This window comes from Arvicola amphibius, chromosome 12 (assembly GCF_903992535.2).
Source record: "Arvicola amphibius chromosome 12, mArvAmp1.2, whole genome shotgun sequence".
NCBI classification, from domain to species: domain Eukaryota; kingdom Metazoa; phylum Chordata; class Mammalia; order Rodentia; family Cricetidae; genus Arvicola; species Arvicola amphibius.
The window spans coordinates 109,387,761-109,407,230 of NC_052058.2; the positions used below are offsets into that span (position 1 = coordinate 109,387,761).

Sequence of the window (19,470 nt, forward strand, 5' to 3'; positions counted from 1 at the left end):
CCAAGTCTGACCTTGCATTAATGTACACTCTAACTCCAGGGTAATCTCATCCCTTCTTCTTTAACATAATTTATTAGATAAGGTTCTTTTTTCCATATAAGAGCACATCCTACATCCTGGGAGATACAACTTGACCATTCTGCCTCAACTCCCTAAGTAGTATTATAGACATGGCCTAGCTCTCAAACTTTCTCTTTTTTGAGACAGAATTTTACTATGTACTCTTCGGTGGCTTTGAACTTGCTAACCCTTCTGCCTCTACCTTCCAAATACTTCCAGTTCTTGCTGTAACATGAGGGCCGGGCTCGTTGGGGTTTCTGTCCTGCCTGGTCCCCCAGCCATTTAGTTCCAGAGAAAATCACACAGAGATCTCCATAAGTTATAAAACTGATTGGTCCATTAGCTCAGGCTTCTTGTTAACTCTTGTAGCCTATATTAACCCATTGTTCTTATCTATGTTAGCCACATGGCTCAATACCTTTCTCAGCCGGGTAGATTATATCTTGCTTCTTCCGTGATCTGGGCAGGACTGGGAGGAATGGGCTTCCTACTTCCTAGCATTCTCCTGTTTTCATCGTCCCACCTCTACTTCCTGTCTGGTTGACTTGCCTATACTTCCTGCCTAGCCAATCAGCATTTATTTAAAACATGATTGACAAAAAACACACAATTCTCCCGCACCATCTTGCAGAATTTGTCAAGTTGATCTAAATTTCCAAATGTTTTAGTGTAAAGACATTAAATATACTTATATTTCCAAGTTTGTAAGATCTTAAGCAATATCTTCCTTTCAGGTCCAATGTTAGTAATCTGTGTCATCTCCTCCTTTTCCAACTAAATCTGGCTAAACCTTTGTTTTGTCTATAGCAAAAAGCCTGATTCTTTGTCTTGCTGTTTCTATCACACACTCATTTTGCATTTTTAATTTGTATTTCTTATTATTCTTCACTTTGATATCTTAAGGTTTAACTTGCTTTTTAAAAATTCCTTGGAGTGGCTGTGTAGGTTAATGTAGCATGAATAATAAGATTCCAGAGACAGATTTTGGGGTTCAAGGTGAAAGATCAGAGAAGCAAAGCAGCCAACCACTAGAGAGCTCTTGCCTCTATGGAATCTTCAGACTGAAAAGAGAGTGAGTTCCTTTCTCATCCTGCCTTATACTTCTCTCTAGTGCTGGGATTAAATGCATGCACCATCACTGCCTGGCCTCTATGGCTAACTAGTGTGGCTGCTGGAAATAAAGATGCATGCCACAACAGCCTGGCCTTCATGGCTGACTAGTGTGGCTAGCTTTACACTCTGATTTGCAGGCAAGCTTTATTTGTTAGATCATAAGCAAAATATCACTATAGGTAGTGTCAGTGTTATATTCCAGAGTAGCTGCACAGGTTATCAGTTTTACATGCTTTTATAAGATGCACAGTCAAGACTGTAAGTTTCTTTCTGAGCGCCTCATAAGATATGACTTATCATGTATTTGTTTTCTTATAATTCAAACATTTTTCACTTTTTGCAGATACTTGGCTTAGAATTAACTTCAGATTAGGCAGGACCAGAGCAGTAATTGTGAGAGGGCTTTATAACACACACAAAACCCTGTTTCAATCCAAAAAGTGAAAAAGAAATTAACTTTAAAAAAGAATAAAATAGGTTTATTTTCAAGAAAAGAATTTTTATAGAAAATTATTAAGTTTGATGCTTAGGGAAATATTTTCAGTATTCAGATTATTGGAACTAATTGATATATGCAAGATCCATTAGGTACAAATAGAAATAAATGTTACAGTTTCTATTTTTAAATTTTTTTATTTAAAATGTTAGACATACTAAAATAAGAGTATTATTGTCTTCGTTTGATTTCCTGTTGCTGTGATGCAGTCACCTGAGAGGCCAACGGGGTACACAGGTTTGTCTGCCTCACAATTCCAGGTTATAGCCCGTCGTTGTGGAAAGTCGAGGCTGCAGGAACTGGAAGCCAGTGCCCCTACCACATCAATAATCATGATATGAAACTCCTGCTGCTGTTGAGGTACGTAGCTTTTTCTACTCTTTTTTTTTTTTTTTTTTTGAGACAGGGGCTTTTTCTACTCTTAAGCAATTTAGAATCTCCCGCCTGGGGAATGGTGCTGCCCACAGTGTGTGTTTTCACCTCAGTGACCACAATCAAGACAATGCCCCCGAGACATGCCCACATTCCAAACTGATCTACATAATCTCTCTTTGAGACTCTCTTCCCACATGATTCTAGACAATGTCAAGTTTACAAAACTCTCTGTCACAAATATAAACAGCTTTGTGTTACTACAAAGAAATATCAGAGATAAGTAACTTATAAAGAGAGCAGGTTTATTTTGTCTAAGGTCCCAGTCCATAATCAGATGATCATCAATAAGGGCAGCATATCATGACAGAAATGCATGGTGGGACAAAACACACCGCAGATGTTCAGAAGTAAGGAGAAAGAAGGAGCAGTCAGTGTCCCATAATTGCTTTTAGGGACACACCTCTGCTGACCTGAGCATCCCCTGCCAAGCCCCATCTCTTCAAGGTCCACAGTATGTCCCATCTACACTGCGTTGGGCAAACACCTGATAAGAAGTGATTTAAGGAGAAGGTGTGGGTTCCAGTCAATCATAGCAGGGAAAACGTGGTGTAGGAGGGGAAAGTGGTGCCTCAGAATCTGCAGTCAGGAAGCAGAGCAAGAGGGATGCTGGTGTCAGCTCCCTTTCTCCTTTTATTTAGTCTAGTACCCCAGGCCATGGGATGTACCACCCACAATCCAGGCAGGTCCTTCCTTTCAGGTAAAGCTTTCTGGGAACACCTTCACTGACAGACTCAGAGGTGTGTTTCCATGGTGATATATCCATTCAAGCTATCAAGATTAACTATCACAGGGGCATTCAGCCTCCAAACCATTGCATCCAGCCCTGAACTCAGAGGTCTATGAGGATCTCATAATGCTAAGTATTCTGTCTCTAAGAGTTCAAGATTAACTGTTGCATCTTTGATCAAAAGTTCAAGTCTAGCTATAAGTGGTGGCATATTCCTGTCCAGCAATGAGGAGACTGGGTAGACAGGATTTAAGTATCTAAGTTCAAGGCTAGCATTGGCTATATAGTGTGTTTCAGGTCAGCGTGGGCTATAGGATGAGACCCTATCCAAAAAGAAAAAAAGTCCAGATATTGAAAGACAAAAAGTCAGCTGTATATTCCTGATTAAAGGTGATGATGGGTGTAGGAGTGGGGTTCACAGACTTCCCAGACACCTGATGAAAGAGGCTTAGGCTGAACATCCGTATTCCACACGGCTCCTCTCCCAGGCTCATGTTGCAATCTGCCTAAAGGTTCCCCTGGCTAATTGACCTGTTGCTGGAACTCCTGTCTTCCCGGAGCCCTCACTGCAGCTTTAGCGGTGCTGGCACGACTCCATCATGCATCACCCTCTCAGGGGCTGCCGTACAGGGACTTCACCATAGCACCCTGTCCGGCTTCCTAAGCCTTCCCTGAAAGCTTGGTGCTGCTGTCATGACCATGCCTGTGACTCCTGAATTGTGCATTTCTGTGAAAGCAACACCTCATGGGAGACACGCCAGGGTCTGTTGCCAGCAGGAACTGAGCCTGCACCTGACTGAAGCCCAGCTGCTTTGCAATCTATTCAACTTCAAATTGGGAATATCTTGAAGTTGATAGTTCTGGCTATAAAATGTTTCTAGGCCCTCAAACGGCACGCATATCACAGCTGAGATACACCGACTGTGTTTAAGACAGGCTCTGGGCAACGCCGTTTGAGAGCCATGGCAGATTCAATACACGCAAGGTTTTTCTAGTCTTGCCCCTCAACTACTGCTTTTAAAATTAAACATATTTCCTGCAACCTCCTTTACCCTCTTCCTTTCTCTTCATTGCATAGCTTTTAACCTGTTTTCCCTCCACCAGCTTGAGGTCATTCCATTGGATCTGATGAAACCTTGGGCTTCTAGAAAAAGTGATTCTGGAAATGCCATCTGGCTAACCCTCGGATGTGTCCAGACAGACACTGCACAGATTATCTCCAGGAAGGAAGGAAAATAGATGAGAGTCTCAGAACTATTTATACCACGATTCTGCAGGCTTTGGCCTGGAAAACACGAAACTGGGATTTTCAGGTTTTTCGATTGCGTTTCTTGCCACCACCCCCGGTATTTCGTGAAGTTTAAATTATAACCATCTGTTTCAGGAGACATAAAAATCTTTAATTCTGTCGTCCTCCACATTAACTGAATGCCAACCCTGGGGAAATCTTGTACTGACGAAGGTGTTTTGCTAAGTGTGGCAAAATCAGAATGCCACAACTCATTGCCTGCATACCCCACCGGGTTCCACAGTCTACGGACGAAAGAGCGGTCTCTCAGATGCATCCAGTTATGTGTCCTGCTTGTCTGACGATGGCAGTCAGGATAGCCTTCTCACAAGTGTTACTAAAGACGCTAAATGGACTGTGTCTGCTCATTCCTTTGTCTTTCATTCTTCAAATATCCCAGAATATGCTTGCTTCAACAGCTAATGTGCTAAATTATATTCTATTCAAGATTTTTGTGTGATGGTTTTAAAACAAGATGCACCACTGAGTTTTATACCATGGCTTCTGTACAAGGATGGTGTGCAAATCGTGAAATGGTCCATCTTTAAAGAAAACAATCCCCAAGACAGTTTCTGATAAAGTCAAAGGCTGTTCACACCTGTTCATACTTGGTGATCAATCAAACTCGTTTCATTCTCACAGCTTGAAGAGTTTGAGGGAGTGGAAACCGGCACTCTAAAATTTATCATCTGTGTGCTCTTCCCACTTTCCACCCAGCCTAATAAATGGTGCTCAATATCTTTCCCAAAAGTCAGAGCAAAATATAACATTATGACTACAGAAGCTCACCCCAGGAGCCTCTCTGGGGCATCTGGTTGAATTTTTGACATTCCAATTCACTCATCCTCTCTCTTCTTTCAGAAAAAATTCCTTTTTTCATCTTACTGGTAAGCTCTTACTGAGCACCAACTGATTTCTGAGCATTGTGTTGACTGTTGAAGCTATAGATAGAAACATAACTATTTGTATCTCAAAACAAGTGAAATTTAATGAGAATAAGCAAAACCTGCCACACGGCAAAAAAAGCGTGTTCCTAAAGCAGAGTTGCGGGTGTGTATTTCAGGCGGGGGGGGGGGGAGACTGTTCATGGAGCAGAGAATCATGCATTCTTCCACACTGTTGACTTTCTGATGTCTGATAGTTAATTCCTTCTTGTTTTATTATTTTGTCTTCTTTAAAATCTTATAGGTTCGAGATACATGTTTTTCATCTTCTTTTACTCTGTCTGTTCTACAACACATCTCACAGATAAATATAACCTTTCCTTGCACCAGCTGGGTGTCTTGGAGAGGTAGACATTGGAGGAAAGAAAGACCTGGAGTGGGTGGTACTGCCTGCAACAGCTGGCTGAGCTCACAGTGTGAGGCTCAGAGTCCTGAGACAGACAGGCAGCTGTGGCACACACTCTCAGGAGAAAGGAGCAGCAAATGAGTCAAGGGTGGACGCAAAAGGGACCCTCCCCTTCTAGCTATAAAAAGAAAGACAAAACTACAGGGAAATCCTGTCTCAAAAAACCAAAAAAAAAAAAAAAAAAGAAAGAAAGACAGAGGAGGCCTGGAAGAGAGAGGGTCTTATTAACAGGACTCCCCGGAGAAGAGCAGCTCCTCCCAACCACAGGGACCTCAGGACTCCTTCACTCTGGTTATTCCCACAAGTGATCGACGTCAGAGTGCTGGCGGGTAGAAAATAGGACAAACAGAAGCAGAAAGGAAAGCAATGGGGAGGTGTCTAGCAAGTGTACAAAAATGTCACCACCACTTTAACTATGACTTAAAAGAAGCAAATTAAAATAGCATTTGTTTTCTTCCTATATGTCAGGAAACACAAATAACACTCCGGTTTATATTTAATTTTGAACTTTATTGCACTGTAATCTTAAAAGATTTTTGCTACTTTTCAATTTCGTAGAATTTATTGAAACATTTAATGTATTCTATTAAAGTTTTTGTGTGATGGTTTTAAAACACGATGCACCATTGAGTTTTATAGCAAAGTAATTCATCTGGTTCATTGCTGTATCCTTAGCATCAAAATTGTTATGACTCACAAACAGCAGTTAGTGGGTATTTGTAAAATTAATGAATGGATTCACCAACACCCAAAAATAGAACATTGCCTGGTGAACATCTTGGGGAAATTGAAATGCATTATATATTTTGTAGTGAGGAGCTGCAGGCAGGCCTGCTTTTCGTCCCGCCCAGCTCTCGGCCGCTTGACTAGCTTATGGCCCGAAATAATTACAAGGAAACTGTATTCTTTTAAACACTGCCTGGCACATTATTTCTAGCCTCTTATTGTCTAATTCTCACATCTCTTGCTTTAACCCATATCTAATAATCTGTGTAACACCACAAAGTGGTGTCTTACCGGGAAATATTAAGCATGTCTGACCTGGTGGCTGGCTTCATGGCATCTGGTTGTAGAGGCAGGGCAATTGTCTGAGCCATCTACCTCACTTCCTTCTTCCTGTTCTGTCTACTCCACCCACCTATTTTCTAACCTATTAGGCCAAGCAGTTTTCTTTATTAATTAACCAATGAAATCAACAGATTGATAGAAGACCCGCCTCCATCAATATTTCCTAAAGAATGAAAATGTCATATTAATGGGAAGTTAAATTTATTTTCTTTCAGACTATTGCCAGTCAAAGGTTAACTGTGGTCTGCTGTTTAAGATGTAGTATAGGAAAAATAGCACATTTTCACATTGTGATAACGTTGCTAACGTGATATCTAAACTAATAATAAATAAACACAGGAGGTTATGACCTTGGGCCAGGAGGTCCTGGGACACGAATCCATCAGAGTGGACATGCACTTGGGCTCAGAGGCTGCTGGTACAGAGACTGGAATGGGGTAGAGGCGTTGCTGCCAGGCAGAAGCAAAGGGTAGTCAGCACTCACTGTGCTGCCTTAGTTTGCCTGTTCATCTAAACACACACTAGTGAGCCCTGCACTGCACACTGGGAATGCGGAGCAGAAAGAGAACTGTGAGACACACTCAAAGGCCTACTCACGGTACCTCAAAGAAGAAGACATTGAGTGCATTGATGCACTGAGTCTGTGGACAGTCACCGACTCAAGTACTGAGAGGCTCCCAGTTCAGCCTGAAGGGCAATAAGAGGCTCACGTATGCTTGAGCTGATCCACCAGACAGGAGAAGGCCTTCAAGGGACACAAGGCACAGAGGTGGTCTGAGAGGATGTGGTGAGTGATGCCGTTTTCATTTCCCAGTGCTGCCAACGCGAAATATCTCGGAGCGAGTGGCTAAACAACAGCATTGAAGCTCCATGTCCCAGGGTGAGGCGCTAGGAGGCCTGGTCTCCTCTGAGGCTCTCCCTTAGGGGAAGACAGCTACGCTCTTGATGTCGCCTCCCTTCTCATGCATGGCCCGGCACCAGTGTGTTCTCATCACACCTGCTTTTGCAGGTAGTACTGTGGCCTAGACCATGACGGGCAAGCTCTCTGCCACTGACCTCTAGACATGTGCTTACCTTGCATTTTAAGGCAAAGTCTCACTAAGTTGCCCAACTAGCCTTGAAGTCACTCTCTAGTCCAGGCAAGTCTTGACTTTGTTATCCCCTGCTTTGGTCCCTGAGAGCTGGAATTGCATTTCTGTGCTTTACTCTCTGGCTGCTCCTTTTTATGTAGATTATTTTATATTCACGGTCTTTCTCTTTGTAAAGGAGGGTCTGTGTGTGTCATAGTTACGACAACAATCTGAAGTCACCATTGAATTTGTCTAAGTAATGAAAGCATGCACTGAGCTGGTAATGTTTCTGTAAACTTCACAGTCTCACCAACAGGAAGCAAAAAGACGTGCAGGAAGCGTCTCAGTTGTCACAAGGTTGTTACCTTGCCCACTAAAGGGAGCTAAAAAGTGTATTTTGTATTTTCTCATTTTCTTTTCTTTTTTCTTAAACCATAGATCGTAAAGGACAATTTTTATCAAAATGTATATTTCTTTGATGTGCTTTGAACTGTTCCAGAAAAAAGAGACTCTCTAAAACAAATTAATTAACAATTAATTTTTAAATTAAATTAATTTAAAAAGAGAATCTCTAAAAGCAAATTAATTAAAAATATGTGCAAATAAAAGTATTCACAGACAGTTATTTACAGTGACAAGACTACATCAACCGCTCACAGCACACAAACAGATTCTTACAAATTCGGGGGGTCAGGGTCTGTGAGGATAAATTACTGTTCTTCAGTATGTGGGTGTGATGTTTATGTTTACACAGGAGATGTGTTATGCCAACCAAATATAAATTGAGTAAGAATTACTGTAACAGGTCCTTGACCCTTTGCATCCCGACTTGACAGCTGTGCCAAAGGTCTCACATTCATCAGTGTTTGGTGGGAACTACAACCTTTTACAGTTTTTAACATGTAGAGCAAGGCTTCCTCTTGTCATGTAAACCATATACTCACATTGCCATTTTCAAATGGAAGATATAATGCTCACGGCACAAGTGAAAGGAAAATGCATTAAGAATAAAGACCTTCTTTTAAAAAGAAAGCAGTGTAATGTAGTTGTGATGTGGGATCCCCTCTGTATGCTGTGACTACAATTGGCTAATAAAGAAACTGCTCTGGACCTATAGCAGGGCAGAACTTAGTTAGGTGGGGGGGGGGGGAACTAAGCTGAATGCTGGGAGGAAGATGGAGAAGTCAGAGAGAAGCCATGGAGCCGCTGCTGGAGACAGACATGTTGAAATCTTGTTAGTAGGCCACAACCTTGTGGTGATGCACAGATTAATGGAGATGGGTTAAATTAATATATAAGAGTTAGCCAATAAGAAGCTAGAGCTAATGGGCCAAGCGCTGATTTAATTAATACAGTTTCTGTGTGATTATTTTGTTCTGGGTGGCCGGGATAAACAAGTGACCTCCTTACTACACAGTAGTAAAAAAGAACAGTTTTGGCCCAAGTTTTTTGTTGTTTTTTGTTTGCTCTCTAAGACTCAAAAAGTAGGCAGGGTGCCATCCTGACACTCCCTTGGACTTCACTACCCACATAAGTAACCCAAAAACTCATGGTTGAAACCTAACCCCATACTATTCAACAAGTTTGTACACAGCAAGAGGCAGCACCTGGAAACGACCACAAAGCCCACCATAGAGGGGTAAGGAAGCACTGGCATCTCTTCTGGTGTGTAAGACATCACAGTTCCCAGTTGTCTGGCTCAGTCGCTCATCCCCACTTCTGCTTGAATAATCGCAGCAGTGTCCTCTATGGAGTTATTTTAAGGAGGCTGCATTTTGTTTGGTTTTGATTTGTTTTCTAAATCACACAAGGAAAGATACTGAAAAAAATCTTCTTTAAAAATATCAAGTACAGTAAGATCAGTAATAAGAACATAAAATAATAAACTTTAGAAATTTAAGTTTTTTTGTTTTCTTGTCCCTGTGGGTTTTGTCTTGCTTTTGACAAGGGCTTTTGGATACAGGCACAGTGCAGGATCTGCTGGCAGTGCAGTAAGTGTGTGCTTCACAGTGAGGGGGCTTTGTGGAATTAGGTCTAACAAGCAGACACAAAAGCAGCCCTCATTATGGTGTCAAAGGCATCTGAGAAGCACTCCGGGACACGGAGGGCCTGGTTTGTGAGTTAAGTTCTGACCTAATGTTCTCTTTTTAATCCCTTTAGTAGATCCACCCCCCTCAACACACACACACACACACACACACACACACACACACATGTATTGGCAATGTAGATCCTAATTCTTCCACCTCCACTCATTTTCCTGACTACAGTCCACCTCGAGGTCTGTCCCCTGTCACGAATAAGTTCAGCTTCATTGCTCTCTTTATTTGTTATTACTTTTTTTTTCAGTGCTGAAAATGGAACTCATTCATTCTAGGTAAGCACTCTACCATTGATCTATGTTCCCAGTCCTGGTTTTTCTTTTTCTTTTTCTAAATTTATTTTTATTACACTTATTTCATCATTTATTCATTTAGGGTGTGTTCATGTGTCTTGGCACATACGTGGAGATCAGAGGATAGTTTGTGGGAATTAGCTGTTGCCTACCACCACATGGATTCTGTGGGTCAAACTCAGGTCATCAGGTTTGGCAACAAGCACCTTTACCTACCAAGCCATCTGGCCAACCCATAACATTCATTCTTTGTTGATACATAATAATGGGTTTTATTATGACATTTTCACACACATATATAATGCATTTTAATCCTGTTTACAGGTTGTTACTGCCTTGTCCCTGTCCCACTCCCCACAATCTTCATCTTTCTGAATTCTTCCACTTCTACTTTCATGTTTTAAAAAATTTATTATTATGTTTGGTGGCCCAATGGGTTCATTAGGGCTGCTTACAGGAGCATGGAGGGGTTGACTTACAGGAGCATGGCCACCTTCCCAGTGGGTACACCATTGAGGAACACCTCCCTCTCTCTCCCCCCAGCAATGATTAACAGCATATCCATCCGCAGGGATGAACAGGCCCTCCCTGTAGGCCCCTTCTCCTTCCATGACAGGATGCTGACATATGAACATGCCTGGAAGTCCACATTCCACGCCACTCCTGCTCTTTCCTTTGACTCTAGTGGCTGCCATCAAGCCCTGGGGATTTTTCTGTTGTTGCCTTTTCAGTGCTGGATCACGAGTATGTCCTGTTTGCTTTATTTTTAAGAGAAAAAACCAAGTATTTTAATTAAATTAATTAAATGTACAAATATCATAACATTTTATACTGAATAAATAGGGCTAATTAGACCTAGTAACAAGTCTGAGTCACCAGTTTGTCTCAGGCTCGTCCAAGGTTAGGCCATGTTCCAAGGACTCCCACACTATCTCACGTATTAATAAGAATTCTAATGTACGGTCTTCATGATACGTTTCCTCTCCTTCACCACTAGAGGTGGTTCCTTTGTTGGAAGGTGTGTGGAGGTGGGTTGGGACCCAGTGGCCTGGCAAATTACCAACCATTGAGGTTGGTCGCCTGAAGGAACAGACTGTTGGACAGCCACCTGGTTGGTGTCACGTAACAAAGGGTCGCCCACTGGAGTCCCCACTGATGAGTAGCCCAGAAAAGGTGTGGCATCTTGCCGTGACCTTCAAGTGCTTCCTCGGAGAGCGTGGGTGAGCACAGTGTTGAGTCTTAAAGGAGGAAGACTTGCCTCTGCTATGGAAATGGTAGTGCTTCTTTCAGTCACTGTTACTGGCAAAGTTCTGGTCACCGCCATCAGATTCACTTTAGAAAGGCTTTTCCCATGCAGGAGCACACCTGTGGATCTTGAGTTTCTCGGAGACGGCAAAGACTGTGCCGCAGGCTGGGAACCGGCAGCTCTGTAATTGATAGGTTTGTACTTGGCCTTGACGGGCTCCCAGAAGCGGATGCGGCTGTTTTGTGTTCCAGGCACTTGGTCTCCTCTTCATATAAGAACACAGGTGAGTGGAAGAGGGACTACCCTAAGGGTCTCTTTTAATCAATTTCCCTCATAAAGGCCCTTTCTCTAAATACTGGTGCATTCTTAGATGGAAGGCTTTCAGATGAAATTGGCAGGGATGTGATGAACGTGATTGTAGTGCAGTGGATCAGTACTTAGACCCGCAGAACTCAGCAGTCAATGATGCGTGTGCTGTGCCCATGTCCCGAGACCCCCAAACAAGTCCACCACAGAGCTGGATCCAATGCAAACACAAGGGGTTTATTGATTGTAGGCCTGGGCTTGGTTCGCTGTCTGGCACTCCAGTGCAGCGAGTGGAGGTCCTTGGCATTGCACAGATTAGGGTTTATATAGAGAGAAACCACAAGGCAAAACCACAGGTGGGTCACAGCCTTGTCAGAGGGTCTCAGGGTAGCTGACGTTTAGCCTGATTGGTTATGGCAAGGGGAAGTGGAGAACTGAAAAGTAAAGTAGTTAAAAATACATCAGGCCTGCCGTTAGTAGCTGTCACTAGCTGTGTGGTTAGTGGCTGTCATCAATAATACCCTCATCAGTCATACCCAGGGTGGAGTTGACTTGTTTCAGGAACTTGGGGGAACCTGGGATCATAGAGAGGGCATAAGAGGGATGGTCTTAGTTTAGTTCAAATTTGACCCTCACATTCCCTCCTTCTGATTTGTAAGCAGGGCACCAATCATGGGACTCTTCAGTCTTCTAATTCCTGGATGGTCCCCCCACCCATGTAAGGGAGTTTTTTTTTCTTTGACTTAGCACTTTCACCAGGGAGCCCAGGATGACTTATTCTTTTTTGTGGCATCTTCCAGCTGACTGTGGAAGCTGACAAAGGCTGAAGTGCCAATCAAAAGAAGAGAGGGAATTCAGGCAATGGGGTGTTCACCAGAAGCATCCAGCAGGAACAGCTGTGAGCCAGATGTCAAGTTAGGAGCATAGGCCCTAGTCCCTTGCATTTATCCCAGCCCCCAGGCCCAGTCTGGACTCCAAATCCCAGCAGGCCAGATCCTGACCCCTCCTTGGGGATGGGGATAGGACCACTCCCCAGGGTACTTAAGTGATCTCCCAAAAGAGGAACACGTGGTCTCCCTTTCTTCCTGAGGGGGGGGGGGTCACGGTCCTGTGGCTTCCCGGTTCCCCCTCGGGGCCACCCTAGAGTGCAGCTCTCCCATTAAACCTGGATATTTCTTAATTTGGCTTGTTTTGATTCGGCTTGATTGGGAACTTTGCATCGGTAGAGAGCTAATATTAAGAAATATTCCTAACACCAGATGCTTTTGATAAACATTTTTAACAATGTTTATAACAATGTTATTTTAAAAACAATTTTAAAATGCCATATTCTGCAGATCTCTGACATATTTGATGGCTGCCTAAGTATGTCTGATTAGACAAACGATGTTATTTGTTTTAAACTTGACTTTGAAAACACATGCAGGGGACTAAGTGAGTACTTTAAGGATATCTTGCAATTAATATACATATACATACATACATACATACACACTACATTTACATATATAATCATACACATTTTAACAGTCTACAGTAAGTTAGCAGCTTTTATAAGACTGGAACTGTACATTACATTTTTGTTGGGTTTAGCTTTAGCTTTAACAATAACGATTTTGAAGTGAAGCTAATAAAGAACTAAATTGGCCATTTTATTATCAGAACACAAGGTTGTATCCAGCTGCTAAGACTGTCTCCTGGGAAGGCAAGGAAAAGGTCCCAGGGAGAAATGGGAACAGGAGAGGCCCAGGGACCAGCATTACCCCGGACAAATTCTAAGGCATCACAGCCATATGTTAGTGGAAGGGTCACAAGTTCCTTTTAACACAATCCATTGGTTCTCAACATTTTTGATGCTGTGACCTTTTTAGTATAGTTCCTCATTGTTCTTTTACAACTGAACTTTTTCCATTGCTATGAATCTCAATTTAAACATCTGACATGCAGGTGATCCTAGGCTTTCCCTATACAACCCCCAAAGAAGACCCATGTGTAGTGTGGAGCAGTGGGCTGCGTTCCCGCCGTCCCGCTCCCGGCCACCTGGCTGGCTTATGCCCTGAAATAACAACACACAAACTGTATTCATTTAAACACTGCCTGGCCCATTAGTTTCAGCCTCTTATTAGTTAATTCTCACATATCTTGCTTTAAACCATATCTAATAATCTATGTAGCACCATGAGTGGTGTCTTACCGGGAAAGATTCAGCATGTCTGACCTGGCAGCTGGCTCTATCACGTCTGACCCAGAGAGGAGAGGCATAGCAATTGCCCGAGGCATCTGCCTCACTTCCCTCTTCCCAGCATTCTGTTCTGTCTACTCCACCCACCTCTGTTCTAATCTATCAGGCCAAGCAGTTTGTTTATTAATTAACCAATGAAACAGCAGATAGATAGAAACACTCCTACATCACCCATGGGCTTAGAAACTGTTTCAATCCCTTTGCCAGACTACTTAGGTCATTGTCTTGCTGCATCGCAAGTGATGAACATCCCAGTTTCTGGTTAGCACCTGGTGCTTATGGCCATGACTTTAATTTTTGGCTTTTTAAGTCCAAATCTCAACCATATAAAACATTTTATAATCTCAAATGTCACACAGCGTGTTCAGTTTCACTGTAGCTGGTGCTTTTGGTTATTATCAGCTGGCATTGACATTTTTAAAACTGGTAAGACCCATCCTTGTAACTGGACTTTCTTTGGAACTGTAATCTCAACTGTCTCCTATGATTTATCTATGTGTTTAAAGCCATCATTACCTGTGTGACTCTTAAATCACAAAATTTAGGTGCTAAAGCAAGGTATATTCTCTGCAAATGGAATCATACCAATTTTGGTTACTGGTAAACTTTTTAACTAGTTTTATTTTGTACCTGTATGCCAAATTCAAGGTTTTTGGCTGTTCTGCTTTGTTTTCATCTCCATGTCACCGTGCCAGGGGCTCAGACTGACAGAGTGGCAGAGGAAACTTTTAAATAAGCATGGGTCTAGTGAAGGAAGAGCCATAATCCAACCCTAGAGCCAGTTTTTCAATAAAGAGCATCATAAAATACTACATTAAAAAGCATCTGAATTCCTGCTAATCTGAATCTGGTGACCAGAGCTCAGAGATCTGAGTCATGTCCATAAATTTGGTCACAACAGTAGCGGATGTTGACTGGCTGCTGTTGCTGCAGAGACAGCAAAATATCCAAACCACTTTTCTCCACTCCACGCTTGCAACAAAAATCACGTACACCAGAAATCACAGGCAAACTGTTTAACAAAACAAGCATACATATAAACAAGTCATTTTTTAACCAGAATTAACCTTAAAGTCAAAAATTTTTAACTCATGTTGTTTTTTTAATTTAGTATTTGCAGGTATGAAAAGCCTTAGCAAAGATATTTTCCATCCCCTACTTCTGCAACTTTCCATATACCTTCAGTCCGTTTCTCTTTAGTCTTCTGCCCTCTTTTTCATTTTTCCCTGCCTTTCTTTTGAAGAGAGAGCTCTCTGCCTCTTTCTCCCTTCCCTTTTCTTTACCAAGCTCTGTCTGGATGGCACACTTTCTCACACACTGCTCCAACTGGTGCCATATGGTAACAGAGCTGCCAAAGGTGACAGGTTGAATCAGAACTGGCAGGATGTGAGTGCATGTGCTCATGACTGGGCAACGGGTTAAGGAAGATCTGGTGGGGAAGAAGCTGTCTGCCTTACTGTGTCCATCTCACTCAGATACACAAAGATACCGAACAGTAGACAACACGTAAAACCAAGGGCACGCAAAAAGATTTTGGCCTGACTAGACAACCAACAGAGTTTCAAAACCTGTGATGGCTTGGTGTTCTCAGGAGGGAGCAATCCTCCAGGCTCAATAACACCAAAAACTGTGCAGACATAAAACGTCTTTTGGATACCCGTGATCTCTGCCCTCCAACGTGTCCACTGACAGTATCACAACCCAGGTGGGACTCTAACCCACTTTGCCTTTGACCTTGCTGTCAGAGGGTCTCGGGGTAGCTGACATTTATCCTAATTGGTTATGGTGACGGCGGAAGTACAGAGTTGAAGAGTAAAGTAGTTAAAAATACATCAGGTGTGGTTGAGGCATGTGGTTAGTAGCTGCCATTAGCCATGTGGTTAGTAGCTGTCATCAATCATACCCTCATCGGTCATACCCAGGGTGGAGTTGACTCCTTTCAGGAACTTGGGGAAACTTGGGATCATGGAGAGGGCATAAGAGGAGTGGTCTTAGTTTAGTTCAAATTTGACCCTCACACATTCAAGATATGCTAGGGATAGAATATCCATTAAGAGTACAATATTGGCCCAGAATTAGTTTCACCAAGAGGGGAACTTTAGACTTACACAGTTTCAGACAACACATTAAAACTAAACTTGCTATTGGTCTGATTTTGATGACATTTCAAATATCTGAACTATGTGGGAAAGATAGGAAAATTTTCCTCGCTTCAAAGCACATCATCTACGTGAGATAATTCTTCTCATGCTCAAACTGGAACAATACATTACAACAAATAACTGTGAAGATTCTGCGGCTGCAGCTAGTAAAGCTGATAGCAACGAGATCTGCAAAAACAGAAAAAGAAGCCAGGCAGTGGTGATGCACATCTTAAATCCCAGCATTCAGGAGGCAGAGGCAGGCGGGTCTCTGTGACTTCGAGGCCACCCTGGTCAACAGAGTGAGTTCCAGGACAGCGAGGGCTACACAGAGAAACCCTGTCTCCAAAAAAACAATGTAGGTCAATTTCCTTAGTAAAGTTTTATGTTTTGGAAAATATAGATATTTTCAATAAAATGCCATTGATATTAGTATTCAAAAATGTATGGTTACTCTTAAATAATTTAATAAATATTTTTGTTAATTTCTAATACATCCTTAGGATATATCAATATTTGGAAGAATACACTGTTCAGAACTTATTTTACAAGATAAAAATATTATCTTACATTGGCACATAGCATTTTTTAAAAATTTAACTTCTTCACTGATTCTTTGGGAGTTTCACATCATGTACTATAATTCTGTTCACCTCCTGGTCACCCATATCCTCCCCTCACCCCTTCAGTGCTCCGTCCAAAAGAAAACAAAACAAACAAGCAAAACAAAAATAAGAGCAAAGCAAAAAACAAACCAACAACAAACTCTTTGATTTTACTTCCCCTGGTGGGATTGGGAGCCTTGGTGTATCATGTAGAATAGACCTTTATCCCATAAGCTGTACTAGCAAATGTTCATTGCAACGAGCCACTGGTCTGGTTCAAGGCCTCTGGGTTCTGGTCCACCACCATCACTGGAGGCTCACCAGAACTCCTCTGGGATATTCCATGATGCCCAGAATCTTGAAGATCCTGTATGTTTTGTTCCACAGGACCTGTCTGTCCCTCCATGAGCTCGAGTAGGTCCTACATGGGGTAGATGCTAGGGTGGACAACCCAAGGCCCAGCTGTGGGTCTGGGTGGTAGCTGAGCTGGTCAGTCTAGGGCACTGGGGCCACCCACCTCAGGCAAGGGGGTGGAGTCAGCTCCAGTCCACCCATGCCCTCAGGGTCGATCCACCCATGCCCTCAGGGTCGATCCACCCATGCCTGTGGCGAGGGATGGGGCTGTCTCTCCCAAGTGCACAGTCCAGCTCTCCCAGGAGGATTGGGGGCAGCTTTATTGCTGCAGTGTCCAGCGAGCGGGCCCCAGACCACTGAAGTGTGGGGTCGGCTCAGCATGACTCTGATTTCATCTGTCATGGTTCCTAAAGCCTCCTAGAGTGACATGGGCCACAGACATCAACAAAGACCAGCTGCAGATATCTGGACTATGGACCCAGACATGGCCTTTGGCAGCAACTTGGGCCCAGATTACATCCTACCTCTGGGTGGAAACGCTGTCGACTCAGGTCAGGATGGTTCTGGCAGCAGCTTGGCTCCCAGACATCACTAAGGCCTCAGGTTGCAGCCCCAACCCTGGGCTTCTATAGGACCTTTGGTGGCAATACGGGACTCGGACACCAACCTGAATTTAGGTGGCTAACTTGACCCTGGCATCCTCACAACCCTTGGCGGCAATAGGAGCCACACCCACACAAATCTAGACCCCGGCCTCTATAGGGCCACAGACCCAGACACGGCTCTCGGCAGCAGCCCTGGGTGGCAGATCTGTATGGCCTCTGCTGTGGCATGGCCCCCAGATTCCAAGGCTGCAGGCTGTGGTCCAGATCCTGGGGTCTCTGATGTGGGCCCTCGTGGCCACCTGGGCCACAGACTTCAACAAAGACCCCAGCTTCAACTGGACCAGGGACCCAGACGTGGCCTTGGCAGTAGCCTGACCAGATAGCGCCACAGCCCTGGGTAGCCCCCAGACCTCCTCCTCAGCCTGCTCCTCTCTGGCTTCATTCTTCCATTAGGTCTCTCTCCACAGCGCACGAACCATCCCGCTTCTCTTTCTCTCCCACTTCTCCACCACATATTTGCTTACATACAGGACCCATGATGTCTTCCTGCCAGCGACGGCCTTGAGAACACCGGCTGGCTAGTCCCCATCTGAGCAGAATCTGCACATGGTGTTATTCTTAGCAGAACTGGCCTTCTTTCTATTTTCTACTCGTTGCCCTCAGAACAGGCTTTCTAGCATTTGGAGAAACTGTGGAGTCCCCTCAAATACCCCCACCCCTGCTGGCAACATGGATAGACACATTTCTGTCAACCTGTACCTGAGGAATTAATAGTTCAGTTCTTGATCAAGATTCATACAGGTGAGTTGGGGGGGGCGGGGCTGGAAAGAACAGGTTTGCAAGTGGCACTCCACTTTATCCAGCTCTTCCCAGACGCCTAGCAGATGTGCTGCACAGCTTTAAGAAAGGTCTGTGCAGCACTTCGGGACCAATTACCCTGTCACCAATGAGCGGTGTGGGCGGGGCTTGCCTTGGTGGTTTTCCCTGACACCTGCTGCTTGTAACTGGAGCCAGCTCCTGGCCATAGGGTACCACCTTCCTAACCTATCACTGGGCTGAGGCTCACTGGTCAGGAGATTATTGTGTGCACCTCCAAAAGCCGGATCCTGTTCCCCAGAACAGACTCCTGGGTGGGTATATTTCAAGTGTGAAGAACTGTGTGCAACCAGCCACCAAAACAGCATTGTCTCCCACCCCTGACCCTTTGATTTAGCTGATCTTTTTCCAGGAGAAATTTTGGTTGACTAATTAAAACTGAATGCATCTTGAACATATTAGGGTGCAAACACAGGCACCTCAAAAGGAGACCGGCTGCTGCAATCCACCTACTCAGGGAGCTACGTAGTGCCTGAATGGCTCCCTCCTATGGGGATCCCAGAAGTTTCTGTGAAACACAAATGGGACTCAGACCAGAAAAAGAGACTCAGAACTGTAAAACACTCAGCCCTGGGTGGCTGTGACATGAGCCTGCTGCTAACAGGAGACCTCTGAAGCCACCTAATCCCAGCCGGGTTCCCACTCTGTTGTGAATATCTAGGTCCCGGGATCAGATGTCCCCCAAAGAAAGGGGCCATTCTGTTCATGAGGGCTGCAGGCAGGACCAGGAGCAACACTGGGACATTCCTTGTCCTATTTGTACTTCTGTCTTTGGATGGGTGCCTGGCTCTGGTTGATGCCACAGTGGGGGTAGCTGACCGGAGTAAGTAGCTCAAGTCTGCCTTACATGTTATGTGGACCATGTCCCACTTGCTAGAGTTCAAGAAGCCTGTCAGGAATGCATCCTCCAACCCCCTCACAAGACTCACACAGAAAGGAAGGTAAACCCTGCTGGTCCTCTCCCACATAGACCATGGGCACCACCATCATGTTTCAAGTTAAGCTCTGTATCTGCAGCCCATGAAACCTTGTGTTCCCGAGGCCTGGAGGGCCACAGTGTCAGGGCAGGAAGACCCACTCACAGAAGGACAGT

At 43.9% G+C, this 19,470-nt stretch overlaps 1 protein-coding gene across 1 annotated transcript; it reads right to left on the reverse strand.

Annotated features, from left to right (window-relative positions):
• Positions 1 to 9,911: 9,911 nt before the first annotated feature.
• Positions 9,912 to 15,200, reverse strand: LOC119827352. Its single transcript, XM_042054040.1, has 3 exons — positions 14,956 to 15,200; positions 11,261 to 11,513; positions 9,912 to 10,760 (listed from the first exon to the last, which is right to left on the reverse strand). The coding sequence occupies exons 1-3, from the start codon at positions 15,198 to 15,200 to the stop codon at positions 10,311 to 10,313; spliced, it is 948 nt and encodes a 315-aa protein (XP_041909974.1). The 3' UTR covers positions 9,912 to 10,310.
• Positions 15,201 to 19,470: the final 4,270 nt, after the last annotated feature.